We start from the raw sequence: 21300 nt of genomic DNA on the forward strand, positions 1-21300 counted from the left end.
GCACATATCTTTATTATCTTTATCAGAAATTCTTTTTAATAAATAGGGAAAAGTTGTAAACTAATGTTCATCAAATCTGGCTTGTAATAATGACTAATCATTTTCAAATAGTCAGAATGACAGTCTTGACCAAAAATAGTAGGTCCTTTCCAATTTACCTCAATTTTATTTTCTAAAACCTACTATGAGTTAAACGATGTTCAATAATTTCAAATCTATATCAGATTCTCATGTACCCAAAACTCAGAAAATCATACTATATTCTGAATAAAAATGCCAAAAATACAACAATTATTTTTTATTTATTTTACAGTTGTTGTTCACTAATATCGTTCTAATATTGCGAAAATACGAATATACACAAACTTATCATTTTTACAAAAAACAATTTATACAGAAATATAATATATACATTCAACATGAACCCGGTAATCACTAATTGTTCCTTGTTATTACCGTAACCGGTTTCAACAGTCCTTCGGGGTGAGACCTCGAATCGGGTGAACTCGAGCAACTTGCAGAAGGTATAGTAGATCTATTTGTTGATAAACTTGGAATTGGTAATTGAAGAGGATATTGTGATGGTGTTGCAAGTCTGAAATTATTGTAAATTTCGAATAATGAGTGCGGAGGTCTCAAAAATGGATTACTTGTTATGTCTATAGTAGGGCCTGCTATTAAATTTTTGTCAACAGCAAAGTTATGCGGTTGAATTTGAATGGGTGTTGGTCTAAGAAAAGCACTGGGACTACTCGGGGTATGTAGATAGGGATTGAATCTAGAATATGCTGCGGCAATAAGATTTGTAGAGGGCGGGTAAAATGGTGGATAATAGGACGGTAAAGGGGAGTAAAGAGATAGAGTTCTCTTGAATGCCGCTAATCTAGATCTTGATGCTGCTGTAGATCTTCGCCTCAGTTTTCCTGTGGTACCTCCAATGAATACGTCCTCAGCGGAGGGATCCAACATCCAATAATTTCCTTTTCCTGGGTCATCATAATGTCGAGGTACTTTAACGAAGCATTTATTCAAACTCAGATTGTGTCTTATAGAATTTTGCCAACCTTGTTTATTTTCTTTGTAGTAAGGAAAATTTTTCATTATGTATTCGTAGATTCCGTTCAGGGTCAATCGTTTTTCTGGACTATTTCTGATTGCCATTATGATGAGAGCATTGTAGCTATAGCGTGGTTTTTCATTGGGTATTTTCTCTGAAAACAAATGAAAACACAATGTAAGTACTACCATTTCTTCAGAAAAAATTGTTTTCGAAATAGATTTTTTTTCAGATTGAATTTATTATTTTAAGATTTTGAATATGATCATTCACATAAAAACACAAGTAATTCTACAAAAATATTCGTTCAAATGCGATGTCAGTACCAATTTTAAAATTGCCTTTGAATTCGATTTTCTAAAATATAGTGTTCAAATAATGTAACCTATACAAGGTAATTCAAATTCGACCCCAACCATTGGGATCTCTTAAATCACAGGAGATACGTTGAAGCTCAAATTGTGGCAAAGTTGCGTTTTTTCATGCTCAACAAAATACTGTTCTGAAACTTTTAAAATTCCGAGTATTTCCCGAAATATACGGAATATTATGAGCGCCATATTGTTTTTTTATACAGAAAAAAAGGCTTCTCATTTTCATTGCATTAATGTATAATTTGTTATGATTTGCTCTTCTGAAACCACAGGTATTAAAAAAAATTATCTGAGATGGTCATGACTCCATCAAAGATTTTGTTTAATAAAGACTATTTGTCAGAAATCATCAAACTCGCAGATTGCAGGAAGGTCGAATATACTTTGGACTCTTACCTACTTACCTATGAGAATAAAATTTAAATAAAGAAAAAAAATACACATTGTAAAATCACATCAACAGAAATACATACATAAAAAATAGAAAAAAAAGGAATGAACATGAAAACAAATTAAAAACGGATTGTATAAGAGAATAACCATTTCTTTCACTCTTCGAGTTGCGAATTCATTCAAGTCATAGAAGCATCCTGAGGGATATAATTTTTTTCAATGACGTGGGTAATTTATTGTAGAAATAGCTACCTGCCACAATTATTGGCGTGAAGTTATCCACAGATTTCTGGCCACACATGCTGACGTAGAGGAAAATAAAAATCTGTGGTTGGGATACGAAATTATTAGCACCCGTACTAATATCTGTGGCTGGAAATACCTATTCACTATAGGTTGAACGTGGAATTATTGAGACTATTTGGTGTTATCTTGACTAGATTGACGCGTCGATAATCGTTTTCTCATCAACAATACAGATTTAGGGAATAATAAAATTGTAAATATTAGACTTACTTTCCAATAACCCATATAGAAATGATATCAGATGATGTGCGTCCATCAAAATCACACAACTTCTATAGTTTCTTGAGAATATTAACTTGGTGATGACAGTTTTCTTGTCATCTAAACAGATTTCGAAAAAGAAATTGTTGAAATAATCAGACTCATTTTTGAGATTCCTTGTATTCATGAAAATCACACAACTCTTATAGAATCTTGGGTAGATCGATAAAGTGAAAACTGTTTTCTTGTCACCCATACAGATTTCGAGAGAAAAATTGTTGCAACAATTAGACTCACTTTTAAAAACACGTGGTAGAATTGGAACCAGAAGATGTGCGTTCATGAAAATTACACAACTGTTATAGAATCTTAGGTAGATTGATAGAGTGCAAACTTTTTTCTTGTAACCCATACAGACTTCGATAAAAAAAATTGTTGCAACAATCAGACTCATATTTTGAGTCTGTAAATCTGTATGGGTGACAAGAAAATGGTTTTCACTATATCGATCTACCCAAGATTCTAAAAGAGTTGTGTGATTTTCATGAACGCATAACATATGGTTCCAATTCTACAAGGTGTTTTGAAAAGTGAGTCTGATTGTTGCAACAATTTTTTTCTCGAAATCTGTATGGGTGACCAGAAAACGGTTTTCACTGTGTTTATCTATCCAAGATTGTATGAGAGTTGTGTGATTTTCATGAACGCACATCTTCTGGTTCCAATTCCACAAGGAATCTCAAAAAATGAGTCTGATTGTTTCAACATTTTTGTTTTCGAAATCTGTTCGGTTGACATAAAAATTGTTATCACTACATCAATCTTCCTAAGATCCCATAAGAGTTGTGCGATTTTTATGCACACACATCATTTGGTTTCAATTCCACACGGTGTTTCAAAAAGTGAGTCTGATTGTTGCAACAATTTTTCTCTCGAAATCTGTATGGGTGACAAGAAAACAGTTTTCACTCTATCAATCTATCCAAGATTCTATAACAGTTGTGTAATTTTCATGAACGCACATCTTCTGGTTCCAATTCTACAAGGTGTTTTAAAAAGTGAGTCTGATTGTTGCAACAATTTTTCTCTCGAAATCTGTATGGGTGACAAGGAAACGGTTTTCACTATATCAATCTACCCAAAATTCTATAACAGTTGTGTAATTTTCATTAACGCACATCTTCTGGTTACAATTCTACAAGGTGTTTTAAAAAGCGAGTCTGATTGTTGCAACAATTTTTCTCTCGAAATCTGTATGGGTGACAAGAAAATGGTTTTCACTGTATTGATCTACTTAAGATTCTATAGGAGTTGTGTGATTTTCATGAATACAAGGAATCTCAAAAATTATTCTGATTGTTTCAACAGTTTCTTTTTTGAAATCTGTTTAGATGACAAGAAAACTGTCATCACCAAGTTAATCTACTCAAGAAACTATGGAAGTTGTGTGATTTTGATGGACGCACATCATCGGATATCATTTTTATATTGGGTATTGGAAAGTAAGTCTAATATTTCCAATTTTATTTTTCCCTAAATTTGTATTGTTGATGAGAAAACGATTATCAACGCGTCAATCTACTCAAGATTCTATAAAAAAGTTTTACACCAAATAGTCCTAATAATTTCACGTTCAACCTATAGTGAATAGGTATTTCCAGCCACAGATATTAGTACGGGTGCTAATAATTTCGTATCCCAACCACAGATTTTTATTTTCCTCTACGTCAGCATGTGTGGCCAGAAATCTGTGGATCACTTCACGCCAATGCCACAATTGGCGATTTTTTATAAAATGAATGTTTACATTCATTTATCCATAAATTATCTTTATTTCTGGTGTTATAATCATGCTTGTCACTATGTTTGATGAGGTTTTCCCTGTTTATGAAAGTATATGTGAGTAGCTTCATGAGGTATATACACGTAACTGTCAAAATATAATTTTTTTAAGGTTTCTCTGCAGGAAGTCTGGTAGGAAAGATTGTAAATGCGCCGCACGATTCTTTTTTGAAGAATGAAAATTCGTTGGGTATCCTGAGCTTGTCCCCATACTACTATGCCATACGAAATAGCTGAATAGGCAAATGCATAATACACATTCAGGGGGGATTTGCAATCTAGAAAATTTTTCAAAGAGCTTATTATATAGAAAGTTTTATTAAATTTTCAACAAACATTGTCTATTTGTTTATCCCAAGAGAGATGTTGATCAAGGACTGTACCCAGAAATTTTGTGTGGTATGTTGATGTGTGATATGTTAATATATTGCTCCCCAAACGATATAATTGCCTTTGGAGGTGTTCTATATTTGTTGTGATCTAAGCAAGCAGTCTTTTTATTATTGATAATTAGTCTATTCTTGAAGCACCAGCTTTTGAATTTCTCAAGAATAATTTGTATTTTTTGTTTTAGTTCATTTTCGGATATATCTGAAACAAGTATACTTGTGTCGTCGGCATACATCAGAACATTCCCCCATGCTATATGATCACTAGTACTATGTTGCTGTATCGCTGCTGTTCCAATGTTTTGACAGAATCAGAATCAACGAACTTAGGCGTGCGCAGCGATATAGAACAGTGCTTTCAAAAAATTGTTCTACAGCGCCATCTAGTGGCGAGTTACAGAAAAATCGATAGCCTAAACCTTATCTATGAAAAATTACTTATGAATGTCAAGTTTCATCACGAATCGGTTGAGCGATGTAGAAGTTTATCACTTACCAACCAACCAACAAACATCCATTTTTATATATTAGATAATCACCGAGGCTAACTTCAAGCTCGAAGGGAATTTCCCTTGGGTGATTGAGGAGTTAATAATATGTGCTAAAGTTGGTGCAATAATTAATACGGATTTTTTAATAACTGAAACTGGAATTTTATCCGGACCGGTAGACTTCTTGTTTTTTAAATGATGAATTATTTCCGCAACTTCACACTCAATGACAGGTTCAAAAACAATGAATTCGCATGTGCTCTGTCCTGCTGTACAGATCGTTGACAGTTCTGAACTAAAATGATTGAATAGTTTTTCTTCAACTGTTGTTGATAGATGGTGGCCAAAGGCAGAGGCCATATCTAGCGGTTGGGTCAAGGTTTTTCCATTATAGATTATTTCTTTGATATTTTTCGATTGTTTGCCTTTGAACGAATTTACTATTTTCCACACCGTTTTAGTTTTGTTTTGTGCTGCTTCAATGATTTTACCATAAAAGGTTTTTTTTTCATCCGCGATCTGTTCTCCAACCTCTTTTTTGAGCTCTTTATATTTATTTTTAATGTGTTTATCTGGTACCCTTTTGCGTAGCCAATCTATGTTACGGAGGTTTTTTCTGTTTTGAGTCAGATTTTCTGGAAATTGAATTATTTTATTGGTAATTGATTTATTTTGTACTACGTGCGTTTTTTCCACGAATGAACAGTTGAAACACCACAAGTAGTTTTCCAAGAAGCTATCGAACATAATATTTATATCTTCTGAGAAGTCGATGTTAAAATCTGAGTGGGAGAGATGGAATTTAAATTCGTTCAGAGAGTTTTCCGTGATTTTTATATAGGTGTGTCGTGTTGGTTCAATTGGTTTCTCTTCACTTAAGATGAGCTGACACTCTGTTATTTGTCCGTAGTGATATGAGAGACCAGGGTCAAAATTTTTGGTTTTTATAAGGTTAGGCACGTTTGAAACTACATAGTCTGTGGAAGAATAGTTGGTTAATGTTTTTGTTGTGAATATACGGGTATAATCTATAATTAACGAGGACATTTCATTTGAGCTGAATAAATCGAATAAGATTTTCGAATCGTTCCTACCGAAAATTACTACTCGCACCATGTATATGATCACTATGGCTGAAGTAATTTATCAGTTTGAAATTATTGATTGAAATGTTCTCAATATTTAGTTTTCCAAGCCAATGTTCACTGAATAGCAAAAATGTGAAGTCATGATCGTTCAGAAAACATTCAATTAAGTCGAGTTTATTTGAAATGCACTGTATGATAATGCTAAAAATACTCAACGAAGATGGAATATCCTTTTGGTCACCTGGAAATGGGTTGTGGTCTATGCTGGTATCTGTTGAGCCGAGTTGGCTCCGAACCCAAGTTTTTTGGAAATGTGAAACATCATACTGCACATTAGTAAGGCCATATTTCAGGATCGTAGACATATTTCATGTTCGATATTGGAAAAGACACTTTGAATGATGATGTTGAATTATCTTTTTTTGTTAGCTTCTCACATGTGAACTTGATGGCAGGTGCAGTTTTTTCAAAAAAACTGCTGAGAGATTCCGCTGTTTCTTCTGGTGACATCCTGTATACATGAAGATAACCTAATTTCGGTACCGTTTTGATTACCTACTCCTGAACTGTTTTTCCATATGACATGATTTGTTTTCGTTTCTGGCTGTTTTGGTAGGTCGTTGAACCTCTATTGTTTTTTGTTGCTTTTGTCGGGTGTGGAGAGTTTTGTTGGTTTTTTACATTTGTATTGATTTTGTTAGTAGAATTCTCCAATGTTGACACAGGCTCATATGTTTTGAGAACTTTGGAATATGAATTTCTGGTAGATGGAACTCGTAGGTCAATAACAGTATTCTCTTTTGGATTGATGTTGTAGTTTAGTTTAGTTTTCGTATCACTGTAAGATGTCGATTTCATATTTTCGGGAGATTGTTTACATTGTGATAAATTAAAAATAATTTTCTGATGGCGGATTCGTTTTTCGAGATGTTCAACAAGTTGTCTCAGTATTTGGCATTCTCGACTTACTGTTCGCATTTTCGCATTTTCGTCGAAGACACTCTCCATTGGAGGTTAGGTCCGAGTCTTGGCGAGTTTCTAAATCATCTTTTGATTTTTCACAACGATCTCAGATAAACTCTTTCACTAATTCATTATAGTCACATTATCGGCAGGCACTATTTTATTCACAAATAAATTCAATATCTCACTTTTTGTCAGGTTATTTAGCTCAGCACAAATAAGTTTGTCTGTTTCGTCGGCCATTTTGCAGATACCGCAACATTATATATTTCATTTGAAAGGGTTATATTATCAGGAGTGACTATCCATCATGATAGAAAAAAATGTGGGAATCTTCCAAAGAAAGGAATGAAGTAATCAATTTAAAAGAAGTAACTGTATACATATTTCATTCATGATTCCTGCCTAGACTGTTTCTGATAGGCAACTGAATGTCTGTTTTCTGTATTTTCAAGAAATAAACTATCATTTATGTTTCAGAAAATTAACTGTTGAATAAATTTGTTTTTGACTGAAATCAAGACAAAATATTAAAGACATGAGAAGTAATTTTTTGGGATATTTTGACAGATATTTCGAGAAAGAAAGATGTATGAAATTTCAGCGACACTGGTTTGAAATTTTTATTGTTGTGAATCAAAATACAAATTATGAGTGTGACTGTGGTCTAAAGGACCTCTTAGAAAACCTGACTGGACATGAAAGGCCTATTTATCATTTTCCAATATATCTGAACTCAATTTATTGTGTTTGAGATATTTCTTTAATTTCCTTCTCATATTTTTTGTTGTTTCGTTCAAACATAGTTTATTTGAAAACGGGACTGTATAAAATGTGAAAACTGATGATGTCTGAAACTCTGGGCTCTGCCTTGAGATGAAAATTTGGTCCTATACATACATAATTTATCAAGATATAAGTTAGCTCAATGATTGGCGATCCTCAACCCTCTGGCTGACATATAAAAGCTTTCAAGTATATTTTTCTTCAACAAAATCATTTAGATTTGATTTTTTATGTGAATCATTCCAATAATATTATTTCGTAATACTTGTTTTCAACTTCGAAAGAAATAATGAATTTGTTATTTCGATTTCATTTCTTCTGAAAAAACAATTCAAAACTGGGAAATGCGTATTCCATCAGAAAATTATAACATTTGTACAGGCTAGAGTCTAAACAGAATGGGTCACTTTCAGAAGAGGTGTGTTTCAGGGCGATTCCCTCAGTCCCTTTTTTTCTGCATTCCACAATTGCCATTATCTGTTGCTCTAAGAAGCACTTGAAGGTATAACTGGCACGACCCCGGAATCCGGAGGCAGTCCATATAATTTATATGGACGATCTTGAACTTTGTGCCTCTGGAGAAATGGGTCTTCATTAGCCCTTGAGAGTGGTGGAAGAGTACACGCATGCTATCGGAATGAAATTCGGGATAAATAAATGTACAACATCTTGAAAAAGGTGATGCTGGATTTACGGAGAGAATGTGCAGTTCGTTGAGGGAAGCATCTTGCACCATCTGGATGCCGGAGAGACGTATACATAGGTTCGGTTAGGATAGGTCCAAAGTGAGTGGGTCTATTTGACCCTTCACCGCAACCCGCAACGGCTTATTGTGGCTAACACCTATTCACAATCGACCAAATGAACCCAACTTCTTAACGAAGCTATTAGTTTGTATGGTGAGTGGTCTTTCAGGTCAGATGGTAAGAGTACGTCTCTGTCAAAATCTAAAAACCTGATTCGGTCCCCAGCGGGACAGGCACAAGGTATGTTCTCATCATTTGCGACTGAAAACACCTGCACCAGAACCGGAAGGTGTTTATGACCATCTATGAGCTAACAACTTTCTGCTCTTAATATTTCTTTCTCCCGAAGGATCCAGTCCTGTCTACTCAGGAACAGTACTTTATAAGGCAGTTCGTAGTTGACAGTTGGAGGCATAATGTTAGAGGTCATTTCCAGAATGCTGTGACTTCCAGTGTTAACCAACAGTCTGTTGCACTCTGCATTAAATTAATTTGCGCAATTGTCCATATGCAGTCCATCTAGCATCTCTTTCCAGTAAAATGTAGAAAGGAGGTAGATCTAGAAGGACCACCATGTCCGCTGATGGTGTGATTCTGATGGCACCACTGATGGCCAGACAAGCCTGTCTCTGTAAGGGCAAGCGCACATTACAAACTTTTTATCGGCCGATAGTTAAGTTGGATGCTTATTAGTATAGAATCGTAATGTGAGTCCGCACATCTAAGCGATTCCAGTCGGCCGACTAAATAATCATAAACAAGTTGGATAGGCTTCCCAATTCTGATTCAATTACAAAGTTGGACAACTATCGGCCCAGTTCTAATCAGTGTGTTTATGAGAGTGCGCAAACTCACTAAACATTCGGTGCCTGCAGACTCCTCACTCTACATTCCATTGTTGATATATGATATATGTTAAAAGGCGAGCTGCATTACATAATAAAACATTAAAAGAATATTTCGATGTTAATATTAAAAAGAAACTATGGAATGAGGTTTGTGCAATTGTTGTTCCTGCATGCGGTGAAATGGATGCTGAAGACAGAAAAAAACAAGCTTTCCTCGATAAAATTCTTCAATACTTTCAATACAACGCGCCAAAATATTATATACATCAACAACTGTTCAGACTTTTCAGTTGGTGGTCTGTGCACCCGCACCGAACCGAACAGTTTTGTTTGAGTAGTGTGCCCCCACCCAACCCAACCAGACTAAACTATCGGCCGATAAAAAGTCTGTAGTGTGCGGTTGCCCTTGCCAGAGAGCTTAGCTTGGGCCGATTTCTGTGAGCCTTTGGCCAGCAGGCAATTGCACCATAAGTGATCATTGGTCTGACAATCATCACATAAATCCAATGGATGTGTTTGGGACCTAAACCCCAAGTTCTACCACAAATCCTGAGACATGTCCATAGGGACAGTCTGGCTTTGTGTAAATCTTTTTCCAAATGAGCGTTCCATGTGACGTATATTCACTTCGAGCTGAAACAATGCAATCACAAAGGTAACGGCAATGAATAACTATCTGCGCAAGTATCTGCAAGTATCGTGAAAAAAGAAAGTTTCTGCTATGAATATTTTTGCTGTTCTAATCTCACTCTACTCGTTTGGAGTAGTGGAGTGCACTCGAGAGGATCTATATCAATTCGACGTTAAGACTTGAAAAATGATGCATCTTCAAAAGAGTTTGCATTCCAAGTCATCAGTTCAGAAATTGTGCTTCCCCCGACAACCGGTAAGCCATGGACAACTGATCCTTGCTCTCCTCAGGTCAAGTGGGCTGAAGTCGGAAGGTTCATCATGGCTTGCCGTATAGACGTTCCTGACACTAATGCCAATGAGGGCATTTACACTTATTGTGAGCGTGTCCAGTATCAGAGTGCTTCATTACCATTCACGTCACATTTACGATATTGACGAGACACCAGTGTTACTTTACGCTCCGAGGGATACTGAATCCATTGTGGGGAATAAGAAATGCCGAATTTATTGAAACTATTCAATTCCCACCCTCATGCTCATACACACTAATAAGCCCGATATTGTCCATTTGTCATGGAATTTTCAACTTCTAGCGTCTAGCGTCTAGCTTACTCTCCGTTTACCATCATTAAATGCATCAAACTGTAATAATGAAGAGGATAATTTCACCTAAATTCATTGTATATTGACGAAATGAAATGTGTATATGAGGTGAATCGAAAGCTGAAGTGTGATCGAGTTCAATGAAGTTCTTCGATTAAACAAGGATTTTTATATTTTCACTGAAAAAAACGGCTTGTCACAGAAAAAAGTAGAGGAATTGTTTGTTGGAAATTGAACCGAGGATTCAAAAGTAATTTAATAGCAGTGTTTATGGCAGAACGCATGCCACTGTTGAATTGTAGAATTGTTTTTGTAACGAAAAATGTGCAGAGTTATCAAATATACCTTCCTAACTTATTAAAAAAATTAAGTAAGATCGAATTCAATTCAATACAATGTTTAAATAATTTCTCGAACAATATGAGGGTTTTTTAGGTCTCATAAACGTCGTATTGTGAGAATAAAACTCAAGGTGACTTTTTTATCACAAATCAAACGGCGATGTCAACAATGAATTTCATTTGGAAAAATACCTAGGCGTATTATTTTTCCTTCAAGGATACCGAATAAAATTCCCGTACCCACGCCACTGTTGAAGTTGACATTTTTTTATCGAAAACTATCAACTTTCATCAACTGTCACTGTTTATCAAGAATTACTGAAATCTCCTGAAGTTTTTTGGAAATATTGAATAATTTCCATTTTTTTTATTAAAACTTTTACACCACGTATTTTCGTAACGGAACACTTTTGGATCATAGTTCCTATAGCAACCTATCATTATTTTTTCATGTAGATCAAGACCCTTACATATTGGAATATTAGCAAGGAACACAGGGAATACCTATGTGAAAGCTATTTCCAGTTTTTTTTTACCCTGGTCTCAAGGTTCCTATCCTGAAGTTTCGTCTACCACTGCGGTATGCATCATCAAATGCGATGTGGTAACTGTCGCAGTGGCCGAGTTGGTGCTCGATCTGTTGTTTCCGTTGTTCCGAATGCATTTACTACGATGCTGCTTTTTGACCCTAGTTTTACATTATCATTGGTGGGCGTGGCTTGGTTTCTCTTGATTGGATTACCTGACCTTGTTTGTGTACTTTCAAAGACAGGTAGCCAGATACTACTGATATTCATTGCCTTTTTTTCCTATTGAAATTATCCCTGTGTTTTTGAATTTCTATTACCTCTCTATATAGGTTCCCTTGGATAATAATTTTGACTTCAATCGGGTATTACTGAAACTTCGAATGAGATAATGTCAGTGCCTGGTGTTTTGTGCTTCTCTAAACATCTCCCCCAATCTGGTCTGTCACATTTTTAACATAGGAAAGAAAATATTTTCTTTTGACCAGCCTATCTGGGGTTACTTTGGCGACGTGAAACCAATATTTAGGCCAACAAAAAACTACCAGACAGAGTCTGAGGTCAGTTAAGGACGCCGAAAAATCTTTAGCAACACCCGGGGTATCGGATTCCTTGTATAGCTGCCGGTCGGTCTACATTGAAACACGAAAAGAAAGTATAGGTACCCGTCTCTCTGGCGAGTTGGCTATTCTTGTTCGTCTTTCACTGCCTGAACCACTGTGCGTGCTGTTTTTGGCGAGTGCATTAGCTTGGAATGTGGGGGTTGAGCAAACCGGCCACCGGATGCCTGCTTCCACGTAACCCCGCTGGATACGGGAATGACAGAATCACTTGTGGTTCTGTTATCCCAACGCATGCATCTCAACAATGGCTCAATCATAAGGCGTGTGTATCCGTGCCAAGAAGATGAATGACACTGAGCCTATCAGCTGTCTGTAAGGAACCTTCGAAATACCAGGCGCCCTCTCGTCTCAGCATCGCCTTGTCACGGTAATGCGGGGCTCTGCCGTGATTGATCTTCTTTCCCTAGCTACTCGTGGGACTTTTATGGACAGAGTAAACTTAAATAGTTGTCAAGCTTACGACTCCAACTGACCTCCCTGTAAATTTAAATCAAGAGCGAGTCTACAGAGGAGATGGATGTCGAGCTCATGACCTCAACTGACCTCCCTGTAAATTTAGATCAGGAGCCAGAGCTTCTCAACTCTCCAACTTCTAATCCAATAACTGAACCTAAAAAAAGGTTTGGTGGTGCAGCCAGGAAACGACTGAGTCGTCTCCTCAAGAGTGGGGTACCTTATGAAACCGCCTTGCACCAAATTCTAGAGCTGCGTACGCAGAATCAGGTGGAAAAATAAACATGAGCAGGTCAGCAAACGTTTGCGCTCAAGTGATGACTCACCAAAACCAGAGACGAAAAAGCCCTACACGGTTGAATCTAAGGCATAAAATAACGGTTTGGTGTTGGAAAAAACTCCTGTAATATTCATTACTACACCAAAGGTACCAAACAGTGCATCACAAGTACAAGAGAAATTGTCGACTTGGACAGACCGACTAATCAGCTGTAGCCGAACATGTTCTCAACAAAGAAGGCAAGTACATTATAACACTCGAAGATGTAGTAATACTCGATAAACCTCAAAATAACTATCCAAAAGTATATAGAGAAGCAATAGAAATTCAAAAACACAGGGATAATTTCAATAGAAAAAAGGGGTAATGAACAATAATAAAATATGGCTATCTGTCTTCAAAGATACACAAACAAGGTCAGGTGATCGAATCAAGAGAAGCCAAAGCACTCCAACAAAGATAAGTAATATAAAAACTAGAGTCGCATACAATGATCGTAGTCAATTCGTGCAGAATAACAGGAACAACAACTCAAGCACCAACTCCGGTACTGCGACGAATACCACATCGCTTTCGATAATGTCTACCGCAGTAGTAGACGAAACGTCAGACATAAGAACCTGCCGACCACTGCCAAAAAAAAACAGAAAAATAGCTTTCACACAGTTATCCCCGGCCATGGAAATTTACATTCTTTGATCGCCCTATTTCAAGTTTCGAAGGCATCATGAAAACAAATAACTAGGTATTCAATGGAAATAGTACTCGGTGCAACAATTGAGAGTGAATAGACATGGAATTAAAAGACATGGAAAAAGGCGAAAATTTGGGGAAAAATCAAAACAATGCAGAAGAACGAAACAAAACAGCACAACGATTTACCGAAGAGCTAGAAGTTTATCTACACCTAAAAGGAAATATATTCCAAAGTGAATAGAAAAATGGTGGGAAAAATTGACGAAAATACTCGAATCTTGTGAATATTGTGTAAACATATCATGAAGGAAGCACAAGAGAAAAATATATATGTTTACCACATATGGGAGTATCTATCAAATAGATTTTCAATAATGATGATTGATTAATTCTAGTTGAAAAAGAAATTTCATTTGTATATAATGAGGGTAAAATTGCTGGTATTTGCTGAATCAATAGTGGATGAATTGAATAAGAGTTGCCTGAGGCAGGATATTAGCATCAGAAAAATAGTCAAAGTACTAAAATAAATATATTGCACAGCAATAAAACACTTCCTGATTTTTGGACTTGAATACTGAGAAATAAGTAATTTTATTTCATACAAACAAACAGCCCTCGAGTCGTGTACCTTTTACGATTTAAGAGTCTATCAGTTATCTTCTCAAAAAAGTAACATCTGATAGTTTTGTGACATTAAATGTCAACAAGATACCTAATAGACTAGTCAATTGGAGCAGATACTTTTTTCTTGAGAATCCAAGTCCAAAAATCAAAGAATGCTATATTTCTGAATAGAGAATTGAAACCATCCTCAAAGGCGATATCACACGCTACCCCATTCCATTTGAAAATTTCACATCAGGAGAAGTGATGAGGTGTTCATAAAAACAGAAAAAGACAAAGAACAAAGGAGAATTGCTGGAAGTATGAACCTAAAAACAATTTCAATGACCGTGTTAGGAATCACACGTTAGAAGGTAAGACCTCGTTAGTCCTCAGCTCGCACAAATTTCTCAACTTCTGAGAGTTGTCGTTCGTATGGGGGCGACAGCTGATTAACGGAAAAACAGATTCAAACAAAAAAAATTAAAAGAGACAAATAAAAAAAAGAGACATGATGACTGTGAAGAGAACATACTCGTATATGGTTATAATTTAGAGTTAAAAAAAGTGTCTACGTCCTAACGGAGTCATAAAAGTGAAATGAAATTAACCAAATTGACAACTATATATGCAGATTCAACGGAGAAATTAAAAAAACCTTAATCAGAGTCTGTGTCTGTGAATATACTAAATTGTGAGATTATTCTTATCATCAATCAGGAGTATTTGATCCTAGACAGCTGTTTTACAAGTCACTGGTATTGAATCAATATGTGGAAAAAAAACATTGTGTAGGCCAAGCCATAACTACGCCACTCGAAATAAAAACAGGTACATAGCACCATTTGCACACAAGTCAATAGGGCAAAAATCTTACCTTTTTTGGGCTCCGTTGTGTATAATTCTTTACCAAAAAATATTTAAACCCTTGGGTCGTATTGTCGATTGAAACATTCATTAAATGAATACATACGCACATACCTCGCACAAGAATTTGCGAAATATTTGACTAGAGTAATTAGATGTCCATTTCATACAATTCTGTGTACAATTGGGTGTAAATCTGAAATTCAACAAGTCAAATATGGTTCCGCTGAGACTTTTCATTAATCATTGATGAAACTGCATGTATTCATTGTGCATTGCATTTTATTTTATTCCACCACAGTTTAGTTATATATAATTTAGACAATACCACATCACTTTGTTTTGTTTCATTCTCCAATAATTTTATTCTTTACATTGTATACATTTTAGATTAAGCTTTTGATATATGTGAATATATGTACCTATATCTGTATATATGTATATTCCTTATTTATTACACCACACACAAGTAACATATGTTGTTTCCGTGGATTGAAAGATATTTATTTGCAATGTATTTCTCTGCTACTTGTCTTATATGTGAGCAAATAAATATATTATTATTATTATTATTTATTTGGTTCTTTCATATCGGTAGCCAAGCGGTTCGGCGTGGGTGCTTTGTTCACTCACTCGAATTGACTGCCGTGTTGGTCGGTGGTTCAAGCCCTAGTCTGAACGATCGATCTTCACTTGCTATCGTCCAACCCGTGTTAGGAATCACACGTTAAAAGGTAAGACCTCGTTAATCCTTAGCTCGCATAAGTTTCGACTTCTGAGGGTTGTCGTTCGTAGGGGTGCGACAGCTGGTTAACGGAAAAACAGATTTTAAACAGATTTTTCAAACAGATATGTATATTAAATTCAGTAGACAGAGTAATTGTTTGGGGAATCAATGGGTGACCAATGTGGTGAACCTTATTGATCCTTTGCTCATACAAGTCTCATGATTTCTTAGCAGACGAAAAATAGGTGTTTAAAAACCAGTTACAACTTATCGACTTCCCATGACTATCATGATTAGCCCAATAAAATATGAATACAATTGGAAGTAAGTATGCATATTCCTAACAGAATTCACTCAAAGGGACAATTGGTGTAGAATGAATCCAAAACAGACACTGAATTCTCGTACACAACAGAAATAAAATTTTTTCTCTCTACTCTCGATGTACATTAACTTTCATTAACAGTGCAAATTTTCTATTCAACATTGAGCTTGTTGAACTCACGGAATATGTTATGTTATGTTTAAACTATCTTTTCAGAAGTCGAAGCTTGTGCGAGCTAAGAAATAACGAGGTCGTACCTTTGAACATGTGATTCCTATTGTGAATATTTCATACTATTATTCCAAATTTTCGATGGAACGACTTTTTTACAAATATTGCAAACTTGAAAACTGTTCCCTCATATGCTTAAGTTTTGATGGCCTGTTTCCGCTTTTTCAGAATACTATTGATATATTCTGGACTCAACACCTAATATTTGAACCTTTAAAATTCCTTTTATTGTCTATTATCCATTGACGATAACTTTGCTGAGTTTAGCCTCCCAGAAAAAAAATCTGTTCAAAATCTGTTTTTCCGTTAACCAACTGTCGCACCCCTACGAACGACAACTCTCAGAAGTCGGGCTAACGAGGTCTTATCTTTTGACGTGTGATTCCTAGCAAGTGAAAATCGATCGTTCAGCCTGGGGCTTGAACCACCGACCAACACGGCGGTCGATTCGAGTGAGTGAACAAAGTACCCACCGGCTACCGACCGACCGAAGAAGTGATAAATGGAAAAGTTGAACATTGTCTGTCATCTCATCACTGTTTAAGTTTTCAAAATGTTTGATGAACGTAATATCTCATCAAAAGTGACCACGAAACATCGACATGAACCTCAAACTTCCCTCATCCAGGATGCCCTATTGCAATGCCAAGCTACAACATTAACGGTAGACTGAGAAACCCCCTTTTTCTGTCTTTCAAAAATTAGATCACTTGTGTTCCAACAACAGACACTTGTTCATCTTGCATAAGTAAGATATTTCTGTCAATCCTATATGGTGTTTTCACATGATAAGATGTCAATATGCTTGATTATGCTCAGGTGATTATAATTGCATTGTTGAATCCAACAATGAATTCGTAATTCAAAACTCCTGCTGAGACTTATGGCAGATCGAAATAGCTCTGCCAGCTCTTTTTCATAGAAAAATTCGTGAATCCACGACCTAAAGTTACTGAATTGTAAATATAGAAAATTCCGAAATGACTATTATCTCATGTATACTATTATACATATATGTGAAAGTTTGTGGGGATGGATGTATGTATGTATGTTTGTGGCTCCAGATTCAGATGAAACTTTGCATAATACAGCTCATACATCAGAATAACATATAGGCTACAATTCACAAAGGTTTTGTGTGATTTTGGTCATAATATAACGATAAGTATTAAGGGAGTCGGAAAAATTCTTGCTCCTTGAGAGCTATCTTGCCGTGCGCTGCCTATACCGTTGGAGTTACATGCAGATAATATACCGTAAGATTATTTATCTTAAATAGTTCTAAATGAAAGTCCATGATAACATATATCTACCTCTCATGTGGTAGCCACTATATGCAAAACTCTGAGCCATAAATAAAATTAAATTGGAAACTTTTTTTACAACACACATATTAGAAAATCTATCAAATTCTTATAACAATTGATACAATTGTCGTATGAGTATTCCATATAGATGAACTTAGTCTTTTACACCAAGTAATTTGGATGAATTGTTTAAAAGTTATCAAGATAAGAATAACTTGATGCAACGCAGTAAGCCAATACGCGTCGAGCCTACTGTAAGACGAAGGTGGACAATGCGCGGTGGCATTTTTGAAACTATTCATAAGCCCGCAGCTTTGCCCACGTGGAATTTGGTTTGTCAAATTGAGTTTCGTGACAGACCATTTTGAACAAATAGTTACAATATTTGCCGAAATATTTGCTGAAAAAATATGCCAACTACATTAAGTAGTGAATAGCTTTGAGAATCGAATTATGTTACCTATGAAGAAATTAGCAAAACTATCACAACTGTCAACCACGTCTGCCCGCGTTCGGGTCGCATTCTTGGTGATCGCGCTTCATTGTTTAGACCGCCACTCTACCCCGCGCATCGTCCCCTCGTCGTCTTACAGTAGACGCGACGCGCAATGACCTACTGTGTTGCGTCAAGTTAATCTCATTGTGATAACTTTTAAACGATTCGTCCAAATCACTTAGTGTAAAAGACAAAGTTAACCATTATTGAATATTTAAAACGACAATTTTATCAACTTTCATAGGAATATGACAGATATTCTAAAATGTGCATTGTCAAAAAGTTATCCAAATTAATTGTATTTATGGCTCAGTATTTTGCATACCTATAGTGGCTACCACATAAGAGGTAGCTACTATTTAAGATAAACAATCTTACGGTACATTATCTGCATGTTACTCGAAAGGTATATGCAACGCATATCAATATAGCTCTCAGGGAGCAAGAATTTTTCCGAAGTTCTCAATACTTATCTTTATATTATGACCAAAATTACACAAAACCTTTGTGAGTTGTAGCCTATAGATTATTCTGATATATAAGCTGTATTTGTGAAAAGTTTCATCGAAATCCGTTTAGTCGTTTAGACGTGAAAGGGCCACAAACATACATACATACATCATCACAAACATTCACATTTATAATATTAGTATGGAGTGTAGATGATGATATGATAGATGTTGCATGTTTTCTGTGTCACGTTGATGAAAATTGTAATGCCTATTCACGAGGCCACTATCATTATTAAATGTAGATTCAATTTGTGAATAATAGATACTTAGTCAAAAAAAATTCATTCAACCTGCTCATTCACTTGCCCATAAACAAATATCAATTCGATGCTGAAAGTCATGACTATAAGCAAATTCCTGATGAAGCTGTATGCGATAGGGATAATATTTGTGTTCACACAAGATTCTTCTGGCGCTGGACTGACCCAGTGTAGGTAATTTGAAATTTTCTGGAGCTTACGTTTGGATTCTCCTCCAGAACTATGTGCTCGATGTCTTCATTTCCAGTTACTTCGGGTCCTCTTTCTTGTTTCGGATGAACACCGGAAGCAGATTAACTAATTATCTGCAACAATCTCTCGAAAACCTCCTTACGTGGACGTTACTGATCTAGCTACTTCTGAGCGTATATGATCTAGATGTCAACAAGCAATTCTGGAAACACTCTCCTATGGTTAAAACCATATCCACTTTAAACGTTGGTATTCAAAAAACACTTTATTGTGAGATTTTCACTAAATGTTTTTTGGCCATTTGGTATTTCAAACTTATCCTACGATGTGCTTTAATGACACAAAACATATGATTTTTTAACCAATGTATAAAAAACGAAGTAGATATACCCCGAATTTACCGCCCTGAAGACCAACAATAGACGTTTAATGAAAATCTCACAATAAAGTGTTTTTTGAATATGTTAGTTGTGGGATTTTCATCAAGTCTCGGCCAATTCCGTTATATATACGTTATAAGCTTTCATTATTATCGAAGGTGTATTCATGACTTCGAATAAATGATAGCCAGAGGAGATCCAATCAAATGTTTCGCAATAAAACTCGAAAACCTCAATGAAAGATACATGGATATTTACGTAGTTGTATAAAAATGTGTTTAAAACAGTATTCAAACGTTTTCGTTCATACTTCGAAGGTTGTATAGACGATCGAAGTTAAAGTAACATTGATAACAAAGTTTGAATTTTAATTGGCATATTTTTCATCTATTAATATTCGAGAAAGTACCTCGAATTGGATAGAAGAATAGATATACTGAAGAGACACTTTTGAAGCAAATCCCAGAAAATTATATTTCTGATTTTCCAAAAAAAAATGCATTATCTGGAAATTAACTGCATTTAGTAATGGATAACCGTAATGAAAGTCCTCTGTGAAAAGAATTGAGATGTTCCATCTAAAAAACATAACTTTGATTTTCTTAGATACCTACATTTTCCAAAAACACCTTGCATAAAGAAAAGTTATTTAATAGTATGCCTGCAAGTGACCTGCATCGTCTATAAAACATCTTCTGATATTTCGTCTAGGCACTAGAGACCGTCCCATTATTCATGACACACCCTGTCAGAAATGGCTTAGGTACCCATATAAATATTTTCATAAGCTAGGAATTGAAGTGAAATTTTTCGTTTCTGTTTACAAATCATGTGCAAAAAATGAGGATTAGGTATATCTAATTCGAACTTGAGGAAAGAGTAATTCAAGCAAAATTTTCAGATTTAAAAAGGTATGTGTTTCAGAAGAAACTGTTTTTGACTAACTTGAAAATTCGAAATTCGAAAGGGTACTTAATATGCTAAATACTTGTTACCATCATACATATAGTTATTACCTTCTTTTTCACATTCGTCGCCTTCACCACACTTGTTTGAACAATCCAACGGTGGTGTTGTAGCTGTGACGTCTAGATCTGATTCACAATCACTCACTTCAGTATCAGATACAGTTTCTTCCTTCATAAAACAGTCGTCTTCCGGTTTTGACCTGCCAGTACGCATATCAAGAAGTGTTTCGGGTAATATAGAGTTTATGGTGAAAGACTTGAGGGGTGTGTGTGACATTTTACACGGTACTGTTATGGATCCCTGAGATACCACCATATTTGCATTATCACAAAATGTATAAGACAATTTTATTACTCTGGACACTGACTACTTCCACGTATGTAATGCGACTAATCATTATTTTGGGTAGATTGGTTCACTCTAGGGTTTCATAAAGGTCGAGAGACGCCTTATCACATTTATCGGCCAATGAAAGCACCGAGAGTGGTATAATAAGGCCGGCCTACTGCTTGTTTGCCGACAGACGGAGGGTGTGGTTTCGAAATGGCATAGAAGACTTCACTACCGTACGTGTTTGTATTAATGATTATGCCGTATATTAGTACACAAAGTGGTAACATTATAAAACACGTTTAATAATACGACCCGCCATTGTTAACATCGGTAGGGTTCAATGGTCTTTATTATGCATATCAATCTTGTGTCAGTGTCATTATGAATTTCGTTATCACGTATAATCGCGGTTTTTCAGGAAACTAACAAGGAAAATTTGATTTATGGATATTTCT

At 35.7% G+C, this 21300-nt stretch overlaps 1 protein-coding gene across 1 annotated transcript; it reads right to left on the reverse strand.

Annotated features, from left to right (window-relative positions):
* Positions 1-291: 291 nt before the first annotated feature.
* On the reverse strand, positions 292-20909 carry LOC111507246 (fork head domain transcription factor slp2). Its single transcript, XM_023162533.2, has 2 exons — positions 20560-20909; positions 292-1211 (listed from the first exon to the last, which is right to left on the reverse strand). The coding sequence occupies exons 1-2, from the start codon at positions 20825-20827 to the stop codon at positions 436-438; spliced, it is 1044 nt and encodes a 347-aa protein (XP_023018301.2). The 5' UTR covers positions 20828-20909; the 3' UTR covers positions 292-435.
* Between the last annotated feature and the right edge of the window lie 391 nt (positions 20910-21300).

The sequence above is a fragment of the Leptinotarsa decemlineata genome, unplaced genomic scaffold (assembly GCF_025532065.1).
Source record: "Leptinotarsa decemlineata unplaced genomic scaffold, Ldec_3_MD MMD2_tig00026369_RagTag_RagTag, whole genome shotgun sequence".
Taxonomy (NCBI): domain Eukaryota; kingdom Metazoa; phylum Arthropoda; class Insecta; order Coleoptera; family Chrysomelidae; genus Leptinotarsa; species Leptinotarsa decemlineata.

Excerpts from the sequence above, each read along its gene's own strand:
- LOC111507246 (XM_023162533.2), bottom strand. The coding sequence starts at position 20,827 with ATGGTGGTATCTCAGGGATCCATAACAGTACCGTGTAAAATGTCACAC. Across the intron at positions 1,212-20,559 it reads CGACGAATGTGAAAAAGAAG|AGAAAATACCCAATGAAAAA; the intron begins GTAATAACTATA and ends ATTTGTTTTCAG.